The sequence below is a fragment of the Chlorocebus sabaeus genome, chromosome 6, assembly GCF_047675955.1.
Source record: "Chlorocebus sabaeus isolate Y175 chromosome 6, mChlSab1.0.hap1, whole genome shotgun sequence".
NCBI lineage: Eukaryota > Metazoa > Chordata > Mammalia > Primates > Cercopithecidae > Chlorocebus > Chlorocebus sabaeus.
In genome coordinates, this window is record NC_132909.1 from 116,808 (window position 1) to 136,626 (window position 19,819).

Consider the following 19,819-nt stretch of genomic DNA (forward strand, 5'->3'; position numbering starts at 1 on the left):
CCTTGCTCTCATAGACAAGCTGTGGGTGTCAGGGCTCAGCGTCCTTGTTCTTGGGCGGCACCCATGCGGCCCACAGGCTGTCCTAGGCAGGGACAGGATGGTCCACTTTGCCATCTCGGACCCCTATTCTGTAGGGGCTAAGATGTGCTACATATATAACCGGCACTTTCTTCTCTTGTATCCCTGAGTCCTGTGGGCAGGAGGATAGGCAGGCCACATCTGAGATGGGTCTCCGAGAGGGAGGCCATGTGAAAGCCCCATCATACTCCTGATTGCTGCTGTCCACGACCTTTGAGGCCCCTCCCATAGATCTTCCAGCCAGGGTCTAAGGGCCTTTTGGACTTGAGACTTCCCCTCCCCCACTCTGATGGACATGGCTGAGCACCTTACTTGTGGTGAGCCCAGGGGGATCTTTGGGGCCAGGTTGCCCTGAGGGTATATGAGCCCCCATATATCTGCCCTTAGTGCTGGGGGCCAAGTTCAGGGAGGGCTCTGATGGCTGTATTGGGGACAGGAAACAGTGAGGGGTGGGATCCGGGGGCTGACTACTGGGCAGTTGGGGACACTACCCCGGTGGCCAGCCATGTCCCAGGCCCCTGCATCCAGTGGAGAGAGCAGCCACTCTTCACCTCTCCCCTCTTCAGCACAATAGTGGCTCCTAGCCTAGGTGCCCTGCCCTAAGGATTTCGAGCTGGTGGAGTGGGGTATGTCCTGGAGGGCCATGCCCCAGCCTGACCTGCCAGGCTCCTAGGCCAATGGCAGCTCCTCTGGGTTTACCTTCTGGGACTGCCTCCTCAAGGTGAAATGCCAAGGCTTTGATGATCCAACTGAGTGCATCATGGGTTGACTTCAGTCTCCTGAACCCCAGGACTCCATCGTCATCAAAGCCAGAGGTGGGACAGAGAGTCACAGAGCGAGCACATGGGTGGGGGGCAGAGCTGGTTTGAATCCAGGCGATGCAACTGTTCCTCTATTTACTGAGCACTTGCTGGATGCCTGGCAGGAGGCTACGATTCCTTGGATCGTGGGACAAGGGGCTTAGCCCTCTCCCCAGGGTTTAAGTGGGTGTCACAGGAGGACCTCCCAGTGAGGTCCACCTTGTTGTCCTGTTGCTTTTCTCTTTGGCCTGATTGGAGTGTTCCCAAGGGCAGGGATTTCTGTGCTCTGAGTACCTGGTACACAGCAGGGATGGGAGGGGAGGCAAGGGAGTTAGACGCCAGCCCCGGAGGGTGGATGGGGCAAGCAGGACAGCAGGAAGGAGGCTAGTGGTGGTGCCCAAGGGGCAGAGACCTGGGACCCAGAGGCCAATGATGGAAAGGGGTCAGACCTGGCAAAGGAGGGGGCTGATAGGGGTGGCAAATAGGCAGAGAGGGGCTGGAGCCACACACAAGACCAGTCAGAGCAAACAAACATGTAGAGGAGAAGGGCTGGGGGCAAAGTCCTAGAGAGAGGACCAGCCACTGTCAGCAGTGCCAGGGCCGCCACCCCTGGGGAGGAGCCATTGGGCTACTCTGAGGGGCCAGAGGTGAGCCTCAATATTCCACAGCTGCTGCTCCTAGGGAGGAGCTGGTACCATGGGTGTCAGGCGACGGTTGGCCTTGCTGCTGCTGCTGCTGCTCCTGCTCTGGGGTCTAGGACAGCCAGTGTGGCCAGTGGCTGTGGCCTTGACCCTGCGCTGGCTCCTAGGGGATCCCACATGCTGCGTGCTACTTGGGCTGGCCATGCTAGCACGGCCCTGGCTCAGCCCCTGGGTGCCCCATGGGCTGAGCCTGGCAGCTGCGGCCCTGGCACTAACCCTGCTGCCAGCACGGCCGCCCCCAGGGCTACGCTGGCTGCCGGCTGATGTGGTCTTCTTGGCTAAGCTCCTCCATGTGGGCCTGAAGATCAGGGCATGCTTGAGCCGGCAGCCGCCTGACACCTTTGTAGATGCCTTCGAGAGGCGAGCACGAGCTCAGTCTGGCAGGGCAGTCTTGGTGTGGACGGGGCCCGGGGTTGGCTCCGTCACCCTTGGCGAGCTGGATGCCCGGGCGTGCCAGGCGGCATGGGCCCTGAAGGCTGAGATGGGTGGCCGTGCGAGCCTGTGTGCTGGGGAGCCTGCCGCCCTCCTGGTGCTGGCTTCCCAGGCCGTTCCAGCCCTGTGTCTGTGGCTGGGGCTGGCCAAGCTGGGCTGTCCAACAGCCTGGATCAACCCGCATAGCCGGGGGATGCCCCTGGTGCACTCTGTGCTGAGCTCTGGGGCCCGGGTGCTGGTGGTGGACCCAGGTGAGGGCCTTGGAGCCAGTGGAGAATGGAAGGGGGCAAGGGCAGGGACTGTAGGACAGGGGTCCCGTTGGTACTGGCAGAGGCCCTTGGTCCCCACCTGCCCACTTTCTCAGGCAATTATAATCAAGACTTATGAGCAGAAAGTAGTTCTCAAGTCACCAGAGTTTAATTTTCCCACAATGGCTATTTCAATCCTTTTTGACCAAAAATACTAATGATGGGATTCTTTACCAAACAACATGGACGCTTTTCTATGCTAGCTGCAACTCTGCCTGCATCTCTGGGTCTCAGATCCCGCCTCGCGACCTCAAAGGTGAGCCTTGCCTCTGTTTCTCCTCTGACCCATCCCTGCAGACCTCCGGGAGAGCCTGGAGGAGATCCTTCCCAAGCTGCAGGCTGAGAACATCCGCTGCTTCTACCTCAGTCATACCTCCCCTACACCAGGGGTGGGGGCTCTGGGGGCTGCCCTGGATGCAGCGCCCTCCCATCCAGTGCCTGCTGACCTGCGTGCTGGGATCACTTGGAGAAGCCCTGCCCTCTTCATCTACACCTCAGGGACCACTGGTGAGGGTGCCCATTAGCACCAGCCTCTGAACTCTCAGGCTGACCTGACCCCACACTTGACTTGTGCCTCAGTGTTGACCTCTGAAACCACTTTACCATCTGATTTTGACATTTGTTTTCTGTTTGTTTGGCTGTTTTTTGTTTGTTTGTTTGTTTGTTTTGACTCAGAGTCTTGCTCTGTCACCTAGGCTGGAGTGCAGTGGTGCGAGCTTGGCTCACTGCAACCTCCACCTCCTGGGTTCAAGTGATTCTCTTGCCTCAGCCTCCTGAGTAGCTGAGATTACAGGCGCCCACCACCACACCTGGCTAATGTTTGCATTTTTGGTAGAGACAGGGTTTTGCCAAGTTGGCCAGGCTGGTCTCTAACCCCTGACCTCAGGTGATCTGTCCACCTCAGCCTCCCAAAATGATGGAATTACAGGTGTGAGCCACTGTGAGAGCCTTGATTTTGACATTTGGCCTGAACTCTGACCTCCAATGTAATTTGAGAGGTCAATGCCAGAATGCTTCCTGTGTCCAGTAAACAGCCACTGAAACCTTTGGTCTTGACATATTACTCTCAGTCCAAATTCAGCCTGTGAACCCAACCACAGATCCCTATACTTGACTGCTCTCTGAGAGCCTCAAACCCCAATGCAGGCCTGGCTGTTAGAGATCTATCCCTCTGGTCAGGACCCTCTCTGTGCTGTCATTTCACCACCCTGCCCTTCTTGCTATGCCTTCATCCCAAGGCCTCCCGAAGCCAGCCATCCTCACTCATGAGAGGGTACTGCAGATGAGCAAGATGCTGTCCTTATTTGGGGCCACAGCTGATGACGTGGTTTACATGGTCCTGCCTCTGTACCACGCAATGGGACTTGTCGTTGGGATCCTCGGCTGCTTAGAGCTCGGTAAGCCCACTTCTGAGGAGCTCTCCAATCTACAGGACCACTGGAGCAAGTGTCAGGGTGGGGCTGTCAAGGCAAAAAGACGCCGTAGGTTACCCAGCACCCTGCGTTCTCACTTTCGAGAAGGGACACCCACCAGTGAGTACCAGGGCCCCATGGACAAAAGCTTGGACGCCCACACACTCCCTAATGGCTGTGCTTTGGTCAGGAGGTGACAAGACCTGATATGAGTGACGGTCACAGGCATCCAGGGAAGGTGGGGTGCTCAGGAGATGATGGGGATGCTGGCCCAGATTTGTGACATGGCCCCAGGGGGAGCTGGAGTAGGAGTGCTCTCAAGCACTCCATAGGGCTGTCTCTTTGGACTCTTGATTCAGAATCTAGACAGGGACTTCTCCATAGCTTGTTCTTTTTTCTCTTTTTTTAAATTTAATTTTAATTTTAATTTTTATTTTTGAGACGGAGTCTTGCTTTGTTGCCAGGCTGGAGTGCAGTGGCCTGATCTTGGCTCACTGCAACCTCTGCCTCCTGGGTTCAAGCGATTCTCTTGCCTCAGCCTCCCGAGTAGCTAGGATTACAGGCACCCACCGCTATGCCCAGCTAATTTTTGTATTTTTAGTAGAGATGGGATTTCACCATCTTGGCCGGGCTGGTCTTGAACTCCTGACCTCGTGATCCACCTGCCTCGGCCTTCCAAAGTGCTGAGATTACAAGTGTGAGCCACCGCACCCGGCCATTTTATCTCTCTTTTATTTTTTTGAGACAGAGTCTCGCTCTATCACCCAGGCTGGAGTGCAGTGGCATGATCTCAGCTAACTGCAACCTCCACCTCCCGGGTTCAAGCAATTCTTCTGCCTCAGCCTCCTGAGTAGCTGGGATTACAGGCATGCACCACCATGCCTAGCTAATTTTTGTATTTTTACTAGAGACAAGGTTTCACCATGTTGATCAGGCTGGTCTTGAACTCCTGACCTTGTGATCCACCAGCCTCGGCCTCCCAAAGTGCTGGGATCACAGGTGTGAGCCACCGCACCCAGCCTCTTTGTGTTTTCAAACTTTTATCATGGCTAGGTGTGGTTGCTCATGCCTATAATCTCTGCACTTTGGGGTGCCAAGGCAGGAGGGTCACTTGAGCCCAGGAGTTCAACACTAGCCTGGACAACATAGTGAGAGGCCTTCTGTTTAAAAAAGAAAAAAAAGCCAGGCATGATGGTATTAGGGGAACCCACCCCCCGTATTTCAACATAGGTTCTTTCTATTTTCCATAAGTGTCAGCCAGAGAAAGAGTACAAAGAGAGGAATTTTACAGCTGGGCCACCAGGGGTGACATCATATATCGGTAGGACCGTGATGCCCACCTGAGCCTCAAAGCCAGCAAGTTTTATTAAGGATTTCAGAAGGGGAGGGGGTGCAAGAACAGGGAGTAGGTACAAAGATCACATGCTTCAAAGGGCAAAAAGCAGAACTACTGATAAAGGTCCAACAAAGATCACAAGGCAAAGGGCGAAACAGAACTACTGATAAGAATCTATGTTCAGTGGTGCATGCATTGTCTTGATAAACATCTTAAACAACAGAAAACAGTTCGAGAGCAGAGAACCAGTCTGACCTCAAATTTACCAGGGCGGGATTTTTCCCCACCCTAGCAAGCCTGAGGGTTCTGCAGGAGACCAGGGCGTATCTCAGCCCTTATCTCAACTGCATAGGACAGACATTCCCAGAGTGGCCGTTTATAAACCTCCCCCCAGGAATGAATTCCTTTCCCAGGGTCTTAATATTAATATTCCTTGCTAGGCAAAGAATTTAGTGATACTGAAAATACAAAATTAGCTGGGCGTGGTGGCGGGTGCCTGTACTTCCAGCTACTAGGGAGGCTGAGGCAGGAGAATCGCTTGAACCCATGAGGCGGAGGCAGGAGAATGGTGTGAACCCGGGAGGCGGAGGCAGGAGAGTCGCTTGAACCTGGGAGGCGGGGGTTGCGAAAAGAGTGAAACTCCGTTGCAAAAAAAAAAAGCGAAAATAGTTTGATGACATCTCATGTATCTTCGCCCAGCCTCAATAATTTTTTTTTTTTTTCTTGAGACGGAGTCTCACTCTGTTGCCCAGGCTGGAGTGTATTGGCGCAAGCTCAGCTCACCACAACCTCTGCCTCCCGGGTTCAAGCAATTCTATGCTGAGGCTGAGTCTCGTGAGTAGCTGGGATTACAGACACCTGCCACCACACCCAGCTAACGTTTATATTTTTAGTATAGAGACGAGGTTTCTCCATGTTGGCCAGGCTGGTCTCGAACTCCTGACCTCAGGTGATCCACCCGCCTCAGCCTCCCAAAGTGCTAGGATTACAGGTGTGAGCCAGCGTGCCTAGCCACTTCCCTATTTCTTTCTAGAATAGATCAGAGCAAATCCTTGACACTATCTTTATGCTTGTAAATATTGCAGTACATATCTCTAATATATAAGCACTTAAGAAACTGTAACCAAATTATCACACCTATCAACATTAATAGTAACCCCTTAATGTTATATGATGTCGACTATGTTCGGATTTCTCCAATGGGCTGTTTTGATTTGGTTTTGTTTTTAGAGACAGGGTCTTGCTTTGTCACCCAGGCTGGAGTGCAGTGGTATGATCTTGGCTCACTGCAACCTCTGCCTCCTGGGTTCAAATGATTCTCATGCCTCAGCCTCCTGAGTAGCTGTGATTACAGGTGTGGGCCACCATGCCCAGCTAATTTTTTTGTATTTTTAGTAAAGACAGGGTTTTGCCCTATTGGCCAGTCTGGTCTTGAACTTCTGGCCTCAAGTGATCCGACCACGTTGGCCTCCTAAAGTGCTGAGATTACAGGTGTAAGCTGTGCCCAGCCAATTGGCTGGGTGTTTTTTTTTTTAAATATATAATTAAACAGTCTCCCCATTGTATTTGCTTATAGGTCTCTGTTCCCCTTTCGTCTGCATTTCTTGTTAAATTGGAAACTTTCTCTAGAGGTGTTGTTAGATTCTGCTTCTTTTTTTTTTTTTTTGAGACAGAGTCTTACTCTGTCACCCAGGCTGGAGTGCAGTTGTGCAAACTCGGCTCACTACACTCTCCCCCTCCTGGGTTCAAGTGATTCTCCTACCTCAGCCTCCCAAGTAGCTGGGACTACAGGTGTGCACCACCATGCCTGGCTAATTTTTGCATTTTTTGGTAGAGATGGGGTTTCACCATGTTGGCTAGGCTGGTGTCAAACTCCTGATCTTTCAGGTGATCCACCCCCCTCAGCCTCCCAAAGTGTTGGGATTACAGGCATGAGCCACCGTGCCCAGCCCCCTATATCTTATTAATCCATGTGTCCATACATCAATACATCCATACATACATCCATCAACCCACCCATCCACCTACTCACCTACTTCTTCACTCATCCATTCATCCACCAACCCACCCATCTATCCATCCTTACACCTATCCATCTTTCTACCCCCTGCCTCTGCATGTCACCACCCACCCATCCATCTACTGACTCACTACTCCAACTGTCCATCCATCCATCTACTCACTCACTACTCTAACTGTCCATCCATCCGTCTACTCACTCACTACTCTAACTGTCCATCCATCTATTCACTCACTACTCTGTCCACCCATCCATCTACTCACTCACTACCCTGTCCATCCATTCATCTACTCACTCACTACTCTAACTGTCCATCCATCCGTCTACTCACTCACTACTCTAACTGTCCATCCATCCGTCTACTCACTCACTACTCTGTCCATCCATCCATCTACTCACTCACTACTCTAACTGTCCATCCATCTACTCACTCACTACTCTAACTGTCCATCCATCCGTCTACTCACTCACTACTCTGTCCATCCATTCATCTACTCACTCACTACTCTAACTGTCCATCCATCTATTCACTCACTACTCTGTCCACCCATCCATCTACTCACTCACTACTCTTTCCACCCACCCCTCCATCTACTTACTACTCTAACTGTCCATCCATCCGTCTACTCACTCACTACTCTGTCCACCCATCCATCTACTCACTCACTACTCTAACTGTCCATCCATCCATCTACTCACTCACTACTCTGTCCACCCATCCATCTACTCGCTCACTACTCTAACTGTCCATCCATCCGTCTACTCACTCACTACTCCAACTGTCCATCCATCCATCTACTGACTCACTACTATGTCCATCCATCCATCTACTCACTCACTAACTGTCCATCCATCCATCTACTCACTCACTACTCTAACTGTCCATCCATCTATTCACTCACTACTCTGTCCACCCATCCATCTACTCACTCACTACTCTTTCCACCCACCCCTCCATCTACTTACTACTCTAACTGTCCACCCATCCATCTACTCACTCACTACTCTAACTTTCCACCCACCCCTCCATCTACTTACTACTCTAACTGTCCATCCATCCATCTGTTCACTCACTACTGTAACTGTCCATCCATTCATCTTTCCATTCATCTACCATATCCATCCACCTGCCCACCCATCTGCTTAGCTGGGCATTCATTTATCACAATCAAGAGTAATTTGAGCTTTGAGTCAGTGACAAGTAAAAATAAAAATTAAAAGAGTGGGCCGGGCGAGGTGGCTCAAGCCTGTAATCTCAGCACTTTGGGAGGCCGAGGTGGGCGGATCACAAGGTCAGGAGATTGAGACCATCCTGGCTAACACGGTGAAACCCCATCTCTACTAAAAATACAAAAAACTAGCCGGGCGAGGTGGCGGGCGCCTGTAGTCCCAGCTACTCAGGAGGCTGAGGCAGGAGAATGGCGTAAACCCGGGAGGCGGAGCTTGCAGTGAGCCGAGACTGCGCTACTGCACTCCAGCCTGGGGGACAGAGCAAGACTCCGTCTCAAAATAAATAAATAAATAAATAAATAAATAAATAAATAAATAAGTGGCCGGGCGTGGTGGCTCACACCTGTAATCCCAGCACTTTGGGAGGCTGAGGCAGGTGGATCACCTGAAAGGTCAGGAGTTCACGACCAACCTGGGCAACATGGTGAAACCCCGTCTCTACTAAAAAAATACAAAAAATAGCCAGCCGTGGTGGCGGGTGCCTGTAATCCCAGCTACTCAGAAGGCTGACGCAGGAGAATCGCTTGAACCTGGGAGGCAGAGGTTGCAGTAAGCCGAGATTGCACCACTGCACTCCAGCCTGGGCAACAGAGCGAGACTCTATCTCAAAAAAAAAAAAAGTAATTATTTAATATTTGCAGCCCTTATTTAGCATTGATCACTTTATACCAGGCACGGAGCTTTCCAGGCATCCTGGAGACAGCATTTGAACCCAGGCCTGCCTATGCTCTTCTAATGACAGCAGTCCTGGCTGGGCCAAAGACACAAAGATGAACTCAGTATTGTCTTGTATTTCAGGGTGTGGGGGTGGGTGAACACAGGTGCTAAAAGCAGCTTCTTACAACAACTTGGAAGCATGACCTGAAACACCCTCCCCTCTCATCTCCCAGGAGCCACCTGTGTTCTGGCCCCCAAGTTCTCTGCTTCCTGCTTCTGGGATGACTGTCGGCAGCATGGCGTGACCGTGATCCTGTATGTGGGCGAGCTCCTGCGGTACTTGTGTAACATGCCCCAGGTGAGGCTCTAAGATTAGGGCTCCATGGTGAACACCCAAGTATGAAATCCCAGATGATATCTCAGGTAAAGATTCAGGTACTGAACTCAAGCAAGTCCCTCAGATAATCCACCTCATGCAAGAACCCAGATAAGGAGTTCCAGACAAGGCTTCCAATAGTGGTTTCTCTGATAGCTGTGCTACCTTGAGCCTCAGTGTCCTCATTTGGGAAACAGGAATAATAGCCCCTACACCTATTGTGAGAATTTACATTAAAAATTAATTAATTTGGCCGGGCACGGTGGCTCAAGCCTGTAATCCCAGCACTTTGGGAGGCCGAGACGGGTGGATCACGAGGTCAGGAGATCGAGACTATCCTGGCTAATACGGTGAAACCCCGTCTCTACTAAAAAATACAAAAAAAACTAGCCGGGCGAGGTGGCAGGCGCCTGTAGTCCCAGCTACTTGGGAGGCTGAGGCAGGAGAATGGCGTAAACCCGGGAGGCGGAGCTTGCAGTGAGCTGAGATCCGGCCACTGCACTCCAGCCTGGGCGACAGAGCGAGACTCCATCTCAAAAAAAAAAAAAAAAAAAAAATTAATTAATTAAAATTAAATCTCCATGAAATTAAAGTTCTAGGTAACTACTCTTAGGTGAGACCCCAGATGAGGCCTCCAGTCATCTCTGGTAACGTCCCCTAGGCAAAGCTCTCAGGTCACCCCTGCAGGTAACACTCTATTTGAAAAGACTCCAGTAACTACTCTCATGTAAGTAACCCAGGTAGATCCCTTAGGTAGTCACCTTCCAGGTAACTCCCAAGGTAAGGACCCAGGATAACACCCCCTCTAGGTAAAGGTTCCAAGGCATGCCCCAAAGCACCTCCTCCTCACCCTTCTGGGGACATTCCTGTAGCAACCAGAGGACCGGACACATACAGTCCGCATGGCGATGGGCAATGGACTCCGGGCTGATGTGTGGGAGGCCTTCCAGCAGCGCTTCGGTCCCATTCGGATCTGGGAAATCTACGGCTCCACAGAAGGCAACATGGGCTTAGTCAACTATGTGGGGCGCCGCGGGGCCCTGGGCAAGATGAACTGCCTCCTTCGAGTGAGTGTGCGGGTGCCTGGTGTGCAGCTGCCCCGACTGAGGCTGAGCCCACAGGACCTATGTCGACACCCCACCCTCTACCCCAGATGCTGTCCCCCTTTGAGCTGGTGCAGTTCGACATGGAGGCGGAGGAGCCTGTGAGGGATAATCAGGGCTTCTGCATCCCTGTAGGGCTAGGTATGGGGGTTGAGGAGCCTTTCCTGGGTGGTGGGGGTGGCGATCCTCAGTCTTCTCTTTGGTTGGAACGAGCTGCCCAAAACCTTAACACTGGTGCTCACTAAAGGGGTATGCAGCCTTCATCTGGACCCTGAGCCAGTGGCCTGTCTTACCACCATCTGGGGCCTCTGCCTCAGCTTCTCCGCTCTGCCCAGCTCCCCTGCCTTGATCTCTCGCTCTGATTTACTGGGTCTCTGGGTGTCCATTTGATTTGTTCTCTTGAGCTTTCTGTGGAAGACGGCATTCCAGCCATTGGTCTCTTGTCCTGTACCTTCTTTTTTTTTTTTTTTTGAGACGGAGTCTCGCTCTGTAGCCCAGGCTGGAGTGCTGTGGCCGGATCTCAGCTCACTGCAAGCTCCGCCTCCCGGGTTCCCGCCATTCTCCTGCCTCAGCCTCCCGAGTAGCTGGGACTACAGGCGCCGCCACCTCGCCCGGCTAGTTTTTTGTATTTTTAGTAGAGACGGGGTTTCACCGTGTTAGCCAGGATGGTCTCGATCTCTTGACCTCGTGATCCGCCCGTCTCGGCCTCCCAAAGTGCTGGGATTACAGGCTTGAGCCACCGCGCCCGGCCCCTGTCCTGTACCTTCTTAGTGTCTTCTCCCAGGGCCTTGCAAGGTCCTGGTCATGTGTATTCTCACTGCCATTGGTCTGTCCGTCTCCACCCCTTGTCATCCTTTCCCTGTTTCTCATGGGCTCCCCGATACCGCCTGACCTAGACTTCTCATTTTCTGTGTCGCCCGTCGCCGTCTCTCAGGGTCTCTGTCTCTGAATCTCTGGATCTCCCTGTCTCTCTTTGGGTCTGTCCTTGGCAGGGCGCTGGATGATGAAGAGTCCACCGTTGTTGAAAACCTCCAGCAGGGGATTTGGCTGGTGGGCTCCAGGGGTTCTTGTTCCTGCTCCTACCCCCAGGGGAGCCGGGGCTGCTGCTGACCAAGGTGGTAAGCCACCAACCCTTCGTGGGCTACCGCGGCCCCCGAGAGCTGTCGGAACGGAAGCTGGTGCGCAACGTGCGGCAATCGGGCGACGTTTACTACAACACCGGCGACGTACTGGCCATGGACCGCGAAGGCTTCCTCTACTTCCGCGACCGCCTCGGGGACACCTTCCGGTCCGAGGCGGGGTTTCTCAGGGCGGGGCTGGGGCGGGACCTCGGAAGCCTTCAGATCCTAGAGGGAGCCAGTCTGAAGAGGCGGGACTTTCCTAGCGTAAGAGGGCGGAGCTTGGAGTCCGGATTTGCCACCCGAAGGCGGGGCTTCTCGATTTTAGAGGGGGCGGGGCTGACCGGGCCTCCTAATCCCCAAAAGAGGCAGGCGGGGCGGGGCAAGAGGCGGGGCCTCTCCTTGCCGGGGGCGTGGTCACAAGCGCCGGCTCCAACCCCGCAGATGGAAGGGCGAGAACGTGTCCACGCACGAGGTGGAGGGCGTGTTGTCGCAGGTGGACTTCCTGCAGCAGGTTAACGTGTATGGCGTGTGTGTGCCAGGTGCGGAGAGTTCTCATTTTAAACTTCCAGCAGCTTTGTGGGTGGAGGGGTCGTTATTCTGATTTTACAGGTGGGGCAGCTCTAGGGTGCAGAGAGGTTTAGAAACTTGCCGCATCTCACAGCCAGTGAGCAGAGCTGGGCGAGGCTGGAGGGTCAGCTGTGGGCGCTCGAGGTGGGTCAGCCGAGAGTGACCAGACTGCTCCCTAGGGTGTGAGGGTAAAGTGGGCATGGCTGCCGTGCAGCTAGCCCCCGGCCAGACTTTCGACGGGCAGAAGTTGTACCGGCACGTTCGCGCTTGGCTCCCTGCCTACGCTACCCCCCATTTCATCCGCATCCAGGTGAGCCCGGGGTGGCAGGGAAGGTGGGTGGAAGATCATAGCCGGGGGGTGAGGGGTGTCACAGTGAGGGGACCATGATCACTGCCGTGCAGGACGCCGTGGAGGTCACGAGCACGTTCAAACTGATGAAGACCCGGCTGGTGCGCGAAGGCTTCAACGTGGGGATCGTGGTTGACCCTCTGTTTATACTTGACAACCAGGCCCAGTCCTTCCGGCCCCTGACGGCAGAAACGTACCAGGCTGTGTGTGAGGGAACCTGGAGGCTCTGACTATCTGGCCAACCCACTGGGGCAGGGATCAAAGCCAGACACCCCCACCCCAACACATTATTTCAACCTGGGCCTGCGTGAATCCCAGTCTGGCCATACCCTCAACCTCAGTGGGCTGGAAATGACAGTGGGCCCCGTAGCAGTGGCAGAATAAACTCAGATGTGTTCACAGAAGTCTGTATGTCTGCGTGGATGAAGGAGCAATGGAAGAGTGCAGGGGCTAGTGCCCTGAAGACCTCAGTTTAGGGTCTTCCCTGTCTCCCAGCCAAGAACCTCAGCCATCCCGGTGGGATGACCCTGTCTGTGTAAGGCCACGGGTGTGGGAGGAGCCGGCCAGCCTCGCAGCTGCTCTAAGGTAGAGAGATGAGAACACTGATTCCATCTGTGGGTCTTTAGTGGGCCACTGAGGCGGTGGCTGGGCCAGTGGATGTGGATTATTTTTCTGTGAAGTGCTGTGGATACACGATCTGACAAAGCCTGGAGGTTGCTGGACTGAGGCTAGAAGGGTAAGCAGGAAGTAACTGGGCGAGGAGTGTCCCTGGCAGTGTGAATGGCACGTGCGAAGGCCCTGGGGCAAGCTTTGTAGGTGAGAAGCAGCAGGAGCAGAGGCCTCTGGAAAATGGGAGTCTGCACAGTCTCAGGAGTTGGACGTGCTACCCGAAGTCTAGTGGAGATGTAGGTGGGGGTGTGTGGGTGCTGAGCCTCTGGCTCAAAGGCCATAAGTGCTTCTCAGGGCGCAGTAGGAACCGTAGGTGAGGCTACAGACGCTGGAACAGTTGTGGTGGTGCCGGGCCGGTGGTCCGTGGGTCAACTTTGGGAGCAGAACTGGGGTGATGATGGTGAGAAAAGGAACCCCACAGCAGTAACCCCTGTATGCAGAGGGCCGTCCGTGGGCAGTGCTGCAGGCTGCGACCTTGCCCATCCCTTCTCGTGTGCTTAGTAAACACACCCGATGGCAATGGCTTAAGCATACCTGAAAATGGCCCTGTGTGGCAGATGCACCTGAGTGTAGTTCAGGTTCCTGGCTAAGGAATCTCAAAGATTCCTTCCTTATTTTTGAGGAACATCTGGGTCCTTGGTCCTGTCCCATGGAACGCTGGCGGTACAGGGGATCCTGGCCTTTTACTTTCAGTTAAATGAAGGTTGCTGGGGGAGGATATTAAGTGAAAATGCTATATAAACTGCATGCTTTTTGCAAGTGGTTCTCCTGCCCAGCCCACCACCCCTGGACTCTCCCCGGTACGTAAGCCACCAATAAAACCCTATATCTTGTTTTCTGGCTCTCAGTCGCTTCTTGTGCCTCTTGAACCTGGTGCCACCCCATTGGAGTCAGTAGGGGTTTGGCATAATACTGTGCTCTCCCGTGCCTCAGCCTCCTCATCAGGCTATGGGCCATGTCGAGGACAGAACCAGCCTTCGAAGGGAGCAGTGCAGGCAGCACCCCACATGGGCCGTGAGGCAGCTGGGCTTCACAGAGCTCCTGGTAGCATTTGAGGCTCTGCCTGTCAGCCCTGCAGCCTCCAGCTGAGACAGTACCCTTTTCAGTTGGGGTCCCACTAGGAGCATCTGTTTGTCATTGGTGGTGGCTGTGCACGTTAGTTATCTTCTGCAAAGTGATAGTTGTTGTGACTTGCCATTTCTCTGCCCTGTGTGGCCAGTGGAGCCCCATGTGTTCCCGGAAGAGCCCTAGCCCTTTCATACAACTGGACTTGGATCCGGGCCATCTGGTCCTCCCCTGCACACAGTGGGTTGTTCAGTTCCTTCATACTCCTGTTTGCTCCAGGAGAGACCTTGGCCAGGAAGGAAGCTAGAGCTGTGTGAACAGAGCAGCAGAGGCCCAGGCGTTGCCACCTCCTTGGGCACTAAGGAAACGATAGGCAGGGACAAGTGGATACCAAGGCCTGGTATCACATGTGTTCACAGAAGTCTATGTGTCTATGTGGATGAAGGAACATTGGAGGAGTGCAGGGGCTGCTGCCCCAAAGACCTTACTTTGGGGTCCTTCCTGCCTTCCCACCAGGGACCTCAGCTATCCCTGTGGGATGACCCCATCTGGGCTTCCTCCTCCTGTCGCAAATTAGGTTCTCAAGTTCGGTGGCATTCTTATTTCCTTCAGGAAGGACCCTGGCCACGAAGTGAGCCTGCGGTTACGTGAACACTGCAGCAGAGGTCAGGCTGGTCACCCTTGCTGCTCCTTCAGCTTTGCCTTCCCAGATGCACAGTAGGTTCAATATCACGTGACAGGCCGGGCGCGGTGGCTCACGCCTGTAATCCCAGCACTTTGGGAGGCCGAGGCGGGCGGATCACAAGGTCAGGAGATCGAGACCATGGTGAAACCCCGTCTCTACTAAAAATAGAAAAAATTAGCCGGGCGCAGTGGCGGGCACCTGTAGTCCCAGCTACTCGGGAGGCTGAGGCAGGAGAACGGTGTGAATCCGGGAGGCGGAGCTTGCAGTGAGCCGAGATTGCGCCACAGCACTCCAGCCTGGGCGACAGAGAGACTCCGTCTCAAAAAAAAAAAAAAAAAAAAAAAAAATCACGTGACAGCCGGAGCCTGGGCTCTCTTGATGGCCCATCCCTCCTGCCCTGAACACAGTAGGTTCTTGTTATGTTAAGGCCCTTGTACCCTTTGGGACCAGAGACCAGCCTAGAAGGGAGCTTGGAGTACACAGACAAAGCAGCAGAGGTTGGCACTGGCCACCCCTACTGTGGCCCCATGGTCTACTGTGTCTTGTGACCATCCCTTGAGACATGCTGGGCCCTGTTCCTCAGGCTTTCCCATACCGCTGTGCTCATGGCCTGGTGCCACCCTGAGCCCAGGTATCTCCACTTCTCTTGTGTATGCCATGTAGTGGGACGACGGTAAGTTTTTTTTTTTTTTTTGAGACAGAGTCTCACTCTGTCTCCCAGGCTGGAGTGCAGTGGCTGGATCTCAGCTCACTGCAAGCTCCGCCTCCCGGGTTTACGCCATTCTCCTGCCTCAGCCTCCCGAGTAGCTGGGACTACAGGCGCCCACCACCTCGCCCGGCTAATTTTTTGTATTTTTAGTAGAGACGGGGTTTCACCGTGTTAGCCAGGATGGTCTCGATCTCCTGACCTCGTGATCCGCCCGTCTCGGCCTCCCAAAGTGCTGGGATTACAGGCTTGAGCCACCGCGCCCGGCCCACGACGGTAAGTTTTGACTGTGTCCCCATGAGGAATGCTGCATTCCTCTGGTGCCAGTTCAAGGAGCCCTGGCCCATGGGGCTATCTCACGTGTTTTCTATCAGACAAAGCCAGCATCTGGAATGTGGGCTGAAGAAATCCACTCAGTCAACAGATTGTCAAATGCTTGATATGCTGGGAATGCAGGGGAGGGTGGGCATATGTGTTAGATTTGAATGTGGGCATGGAGATCCCAGAGCTTGCAGTGTGGAGAGCGAGGCAGACACTTACAAGCTAGAGATCTACTTAGATCTGCCTGCTTCTCATGCCTCAGTTTTCTCCAATGGAAATGCCTACCTCGAAGGATGTTTGTGGGGAAAAGTACAAGGAAAGTTCCCCACAAAGGTTCCCTGTTGTCCCTGCTATTGCCATCTTGGCTCTGGCCATGAGTCAGAGCCTCAGTGTCTTCATCTGCAGAGTAGGCATGTTGACCCCACTTTGCAGTGTCATTGGAGGGGATTGTTAACAACAATAGAAAGAAACTTGTGTCTAAGAACCCTCACGTCCTTGTTAAGAAGAATAACCCTCGTGGAGCCCCCTGGGGCCAGGCTAGAGCTGACTTTTTTTTTTTTGAGATGGAGTCTCACTCTGTCTCCCAGGCTGGAGTGCAGTGGCATGATCTCAGCTTACTGCAAGCTCCGCCTCCCGGGTTCACGCCATTCTCTTGCCACAGACTCCCGAGTAGCTGGGACTACAGGTGCCCACCACCACACCCAGTTAAGTTTTTGTATTTTTAGTAGAGACGGGGTTTCACTGTGTTAGCCAGGATGGTCTCGATCTCCTGACCTCGTGACCTCGTGATCCACCCACCTCGGCCTTCCAAAGTACTGGGATTGCAGGCGTGAGCCATCGAGCCTGGCCTAGAGCTGATACTTCTTAACTGACAGCTCATCTCATCTTCACCACATCTCATGGGATGAGTTGTCCTGTTGCTCCCACGATTGTCAAGGAAGCCCCAGCCAAGAGAGGTGCTTTCACCATGAGTTACTTGCCAACCCCATTGTTGCAGGTGTGGGGTCAGAGGGTGTGGATGTTATAAAAAGAGCTCACTGTGGATCCTCAGCTTTACAAGTTCACTAGCACTTTATACAAATCCATGCCTCCCTAAACCCTAGCTAGCTTGGGGCATTCATGGTTTTTGCTATTACATTTGCAAGGATTAAAAATAATATTTGATTAGCTGGGCGTGGTGGTGTGCACCTGTAATCCCAGCTACTCGGGAGGCTGAAGCAAAGAATTGCATGAACTTGGGAGGTGGAGGTTGCAGTAAGCCAAGATCGTGCCACTGCACTCCAGTTTAGGCAACAGAGCTGAGACTCTGTCTCAAAATAATAATAATAATATAATAATAATAATTTTTGAGACTGGGTGCAGTGACTCATGCCTGTAATCCGAGCACTTTGGGAAGCTGAAGTGAGTGGATCATGAGGTTAGGAGTTCGAGACCAGCCTGGCCAACATGGTGAAACCCCATCTCTACTAAAAATACAAAAAATTAGCTGGGTGTGGTAGTGGGCGCCTGTAGTCCCAGCTACTCAGGAGGCTGAGGCAGAAGAATCACTTGAGCCTGGGAGGCGGAGGTTGCAGTGAGCTGAGATTGTGCCACTGCACTCCAGCCTGGCAACAGAGCGAGACTCCGTCTCAAAAAATAAATAAAAATAAATAAAATAAATATAAATAAATTTAATAATATAATAATAATTGTTGGCTGGGTGCAGTGGCTCATGCTTGTAATCCTAGCATTTTGGGAGGCCAGGGTGGGAGGATCACTTGAGCCTAGGAGTTCAAGATCAGCCTGGGCAACATAGTGAGACCATGTCTCTAGAAAAAAAATTAAAAAGTAAAAACGTTAGCCAGGAGTGGTATTGTGCACCTTTAGTCCTAGCTACTTGGCAGGCTGAGGCAGGAGGATGGCTTAAGCCCAGGAGTTTGAGGTAACAGTGAGCTATTATTGTGCTGCTGTATTCCATCCAGCCTGGGCAACAGAGGTAGGACCCTGTCTCTAAAATAAATAAAAATTTTAGGCCAGGTGCGGTGGCTCACGCCTGTAATCCCAGCACTCTGGGAGGCTGAAGTGGGCAGATCACGAGGTCAGGAGATTGAGACCATCCTGGTTAACACGGTGAAACCCCTTCTCTACTAAAAATACAAAAAAATTAGCCGGGCGTAGTGGCGGGCGCTTGTAGTCCCTGCTACTCAGGAGGCTGAGCAGGAGAATGGTGTGAACCTGGGAGGCGGAGCTTGCAGTGAGCTAAGATTGCACTCCAGCCTGGGCGACTGAGTGAGACTCTGTTGCAAAAAAAAAAAAAAAAAAAATTAAAACCTTTTCTTATTCCCCCACTAGCCTACAGATGTATGAAGTGTTGTTTATTCAATGTACCACACACTTTATTCCTTTTGTCTTTTACTTTCCAAACAATTTTATTTAAAAAAAAAAAAAACCTTCAGTACGGTATTGAAAAGCAATAAATTCAGCAGGAGTGACAACTGACAGAAAGAAACAGGGAGGGAATGGAACACCAGGGACCTACCTCAACTGATCCCCAGGACTGGAGGCCAGGGGCAGACTGGGAAGGAGCAGGGGTGGTGGGGAAGGGAGAAAAGGCCACCCCTCAAAATGAAGAGGCAGAACAAAACATTTATATAGGAAATGTCTAGTTGAACTCAAGAGGATCTTGGGGAGATGGAAAAACACCTTTTTTTTTTCCCAAAAAATATCCTGGGCTATCCGGGAGGGTTGGCCTCCTGGGGTGAAATGAGCAGGCAGAGTCCTACCCCATACTCAACTATTGTGGAGCGGATGTGCTGGGGCAGGTGACACACACTTTATTTATTTATTTATTTATTTATTTAGAGATGGAGTCTTGCTCTTGTTGCCCAGGCTGGAGTGGAGTGGGACGATGTTGGCTCACTGCATTGAGTGTCTGCTCTCTAGTCAAATAATGGAACTGCTTCTAATGCATTGAGATGCTGGAAACTGGACATTTGCTGGTCCAAATCCCATACCCCAGACCCTTCAATGTCCTTTCTCCCAGAGCTGGGCAGAAAGCCAGTTGAATTGTGTGCTTAACAGAATAATGACCCCAGATGTGTCCAGGTCCTAATCCCTGGAACCTGTGAATATTTTAGGTTCCATGGCAAAGGAGAATTAAGGCTGATAATCAGCTGACCCTTAGATGGGGAAGCTGCTGTTGATTATCTGGATGGATCCAACATAATCACAACGGGCCTTATAAGTGGAAGAGGGAGGCAGAAGAGGAAGAACCAGAGAGATGACAGCATGAGAAAGGACTTGGCCTGGCATGGCTGGCTTTTTTTTTTTTTTTTTGAGACAAGGTCTCACCCAGGCTGAAGTGCAGTGGTGTGATCATGGCTCACTGCGGCCTGATCTCCTGGGCTCAGGTGATCCTCCCACCTCACCCTCCTGAGTAGCTGGCACTGCAGGCCTGTGCCACAACACCTGGCTAATATTTTATTATTTTTGTAGAGTTAGGGTCTCTCACCATGTTGCCCAGGCTGGTCTTGAACTCATGGCTTCAAGCAATCCTCTTGCCTTGGCCTCCCAAAATGCTGAGATTACAGGCGTGAACCACCGCACCTGGCCTGTTGCTGGCTTTGAGGATAGTACAGGGAGCATGCTTCTTGGTCTTTTGGCTAAGATCAAGTAGAAGACCATGAGCCAATGGGTTGCAGACAGCCGCTAGAAACTGGGAAAGTCAAGGAAACAGATTCTTCCCTAGAGCCTCCAGAAGGCAGGTAGCCCTGCTGTCATCGTTAGTTTAGCCCCATGAGACCCACTTTGGACTTCTGACCTCCAGAACTATAAGATAAATGTATATTGTTTTAAGCCACTATGTTTGTGGTAATTTGTTACAGCAGCCAGAGGAAACTCACAC

At 52.5% G+C, this 19,819-nt stretch overlaps 1 protein-coding gene and 1 long non-coding RNA gene across 2 annotated transcripts; one reads left to right on the forward strand and one right to left on the reverse strand.

Moving 5' to 3' along the window:
- Positions 1 to 68: 68 nt before the first annotated feature.
- On the forward strand, positions 69 to 13,993 carry SLC27A5 (solute carrier family 27 member 5). Its single transcript, XM_073015774.1, has 10 exons — positions 69 to 2,262; positions 2,617 to 2,826; positions 3,558 to 3,716; positions 9,208 to 9,332; positions 10,223 to 10,417; positions 10,504 to 10,594; positions 11,543 to 11,741; positions 12,016 to 12,113; positions 12,321 to 12,451; positions 12,544 to 13,993. The coding sequence occupies exons 1-10, from the start codon at positions 1,575 to 1,577 to the stop codon at positions 12,718 to 12,720; spliced, it is 2,073 nt and encodes a 690-aa protein (XP_072871875.1). The 5' UTR covers positions 69 to 1,574; the 3' UTR covers positions 12,721 to 13,993.
- LOC140711788 (uncharacterized) lies at positions 2,407 to 11,715 on the reverse strand. The gene is made up of 2 exons (XR_012093060.1): positions 10,201 to 11,715; positions 2,407 to 3,779 (listed from the first exon to the last, which is right to left on the reverse strand). It is a non-coding gene; the product is annotated as an uncharacterized lncRNA (long non-coding RNA).
- Positions 13,994 to 19,819: the final 5,826 nt, after the last annotated feature.

Excerpts from the sequence above, each read along its gene's own strand:
- SLC27A5 (XM_073015774.1), top strand. The coding sequence starts at position 1,575 with ATGGGTGTCAGGCGACGGTTGGCCTTGCTGCTGCTGCTGCTGCTCCTG. Across the intron at positions 3,717-9,207 it reads CCTCGGCTGCTTAGAGCTCG|GAGCCACCTGTGTTCTGGCC; the intron begins GTAAGCCCACTT and ends CTCATCTCCCAG. Across the intron at positions 10,595-11,542 it reads CTGCATCCCTGTAGGGCTAG|GGGAGCCGGGGCTGCTGCTG; the intron begins GTATGGGGGTTG and ends TCCTACCCCCAG.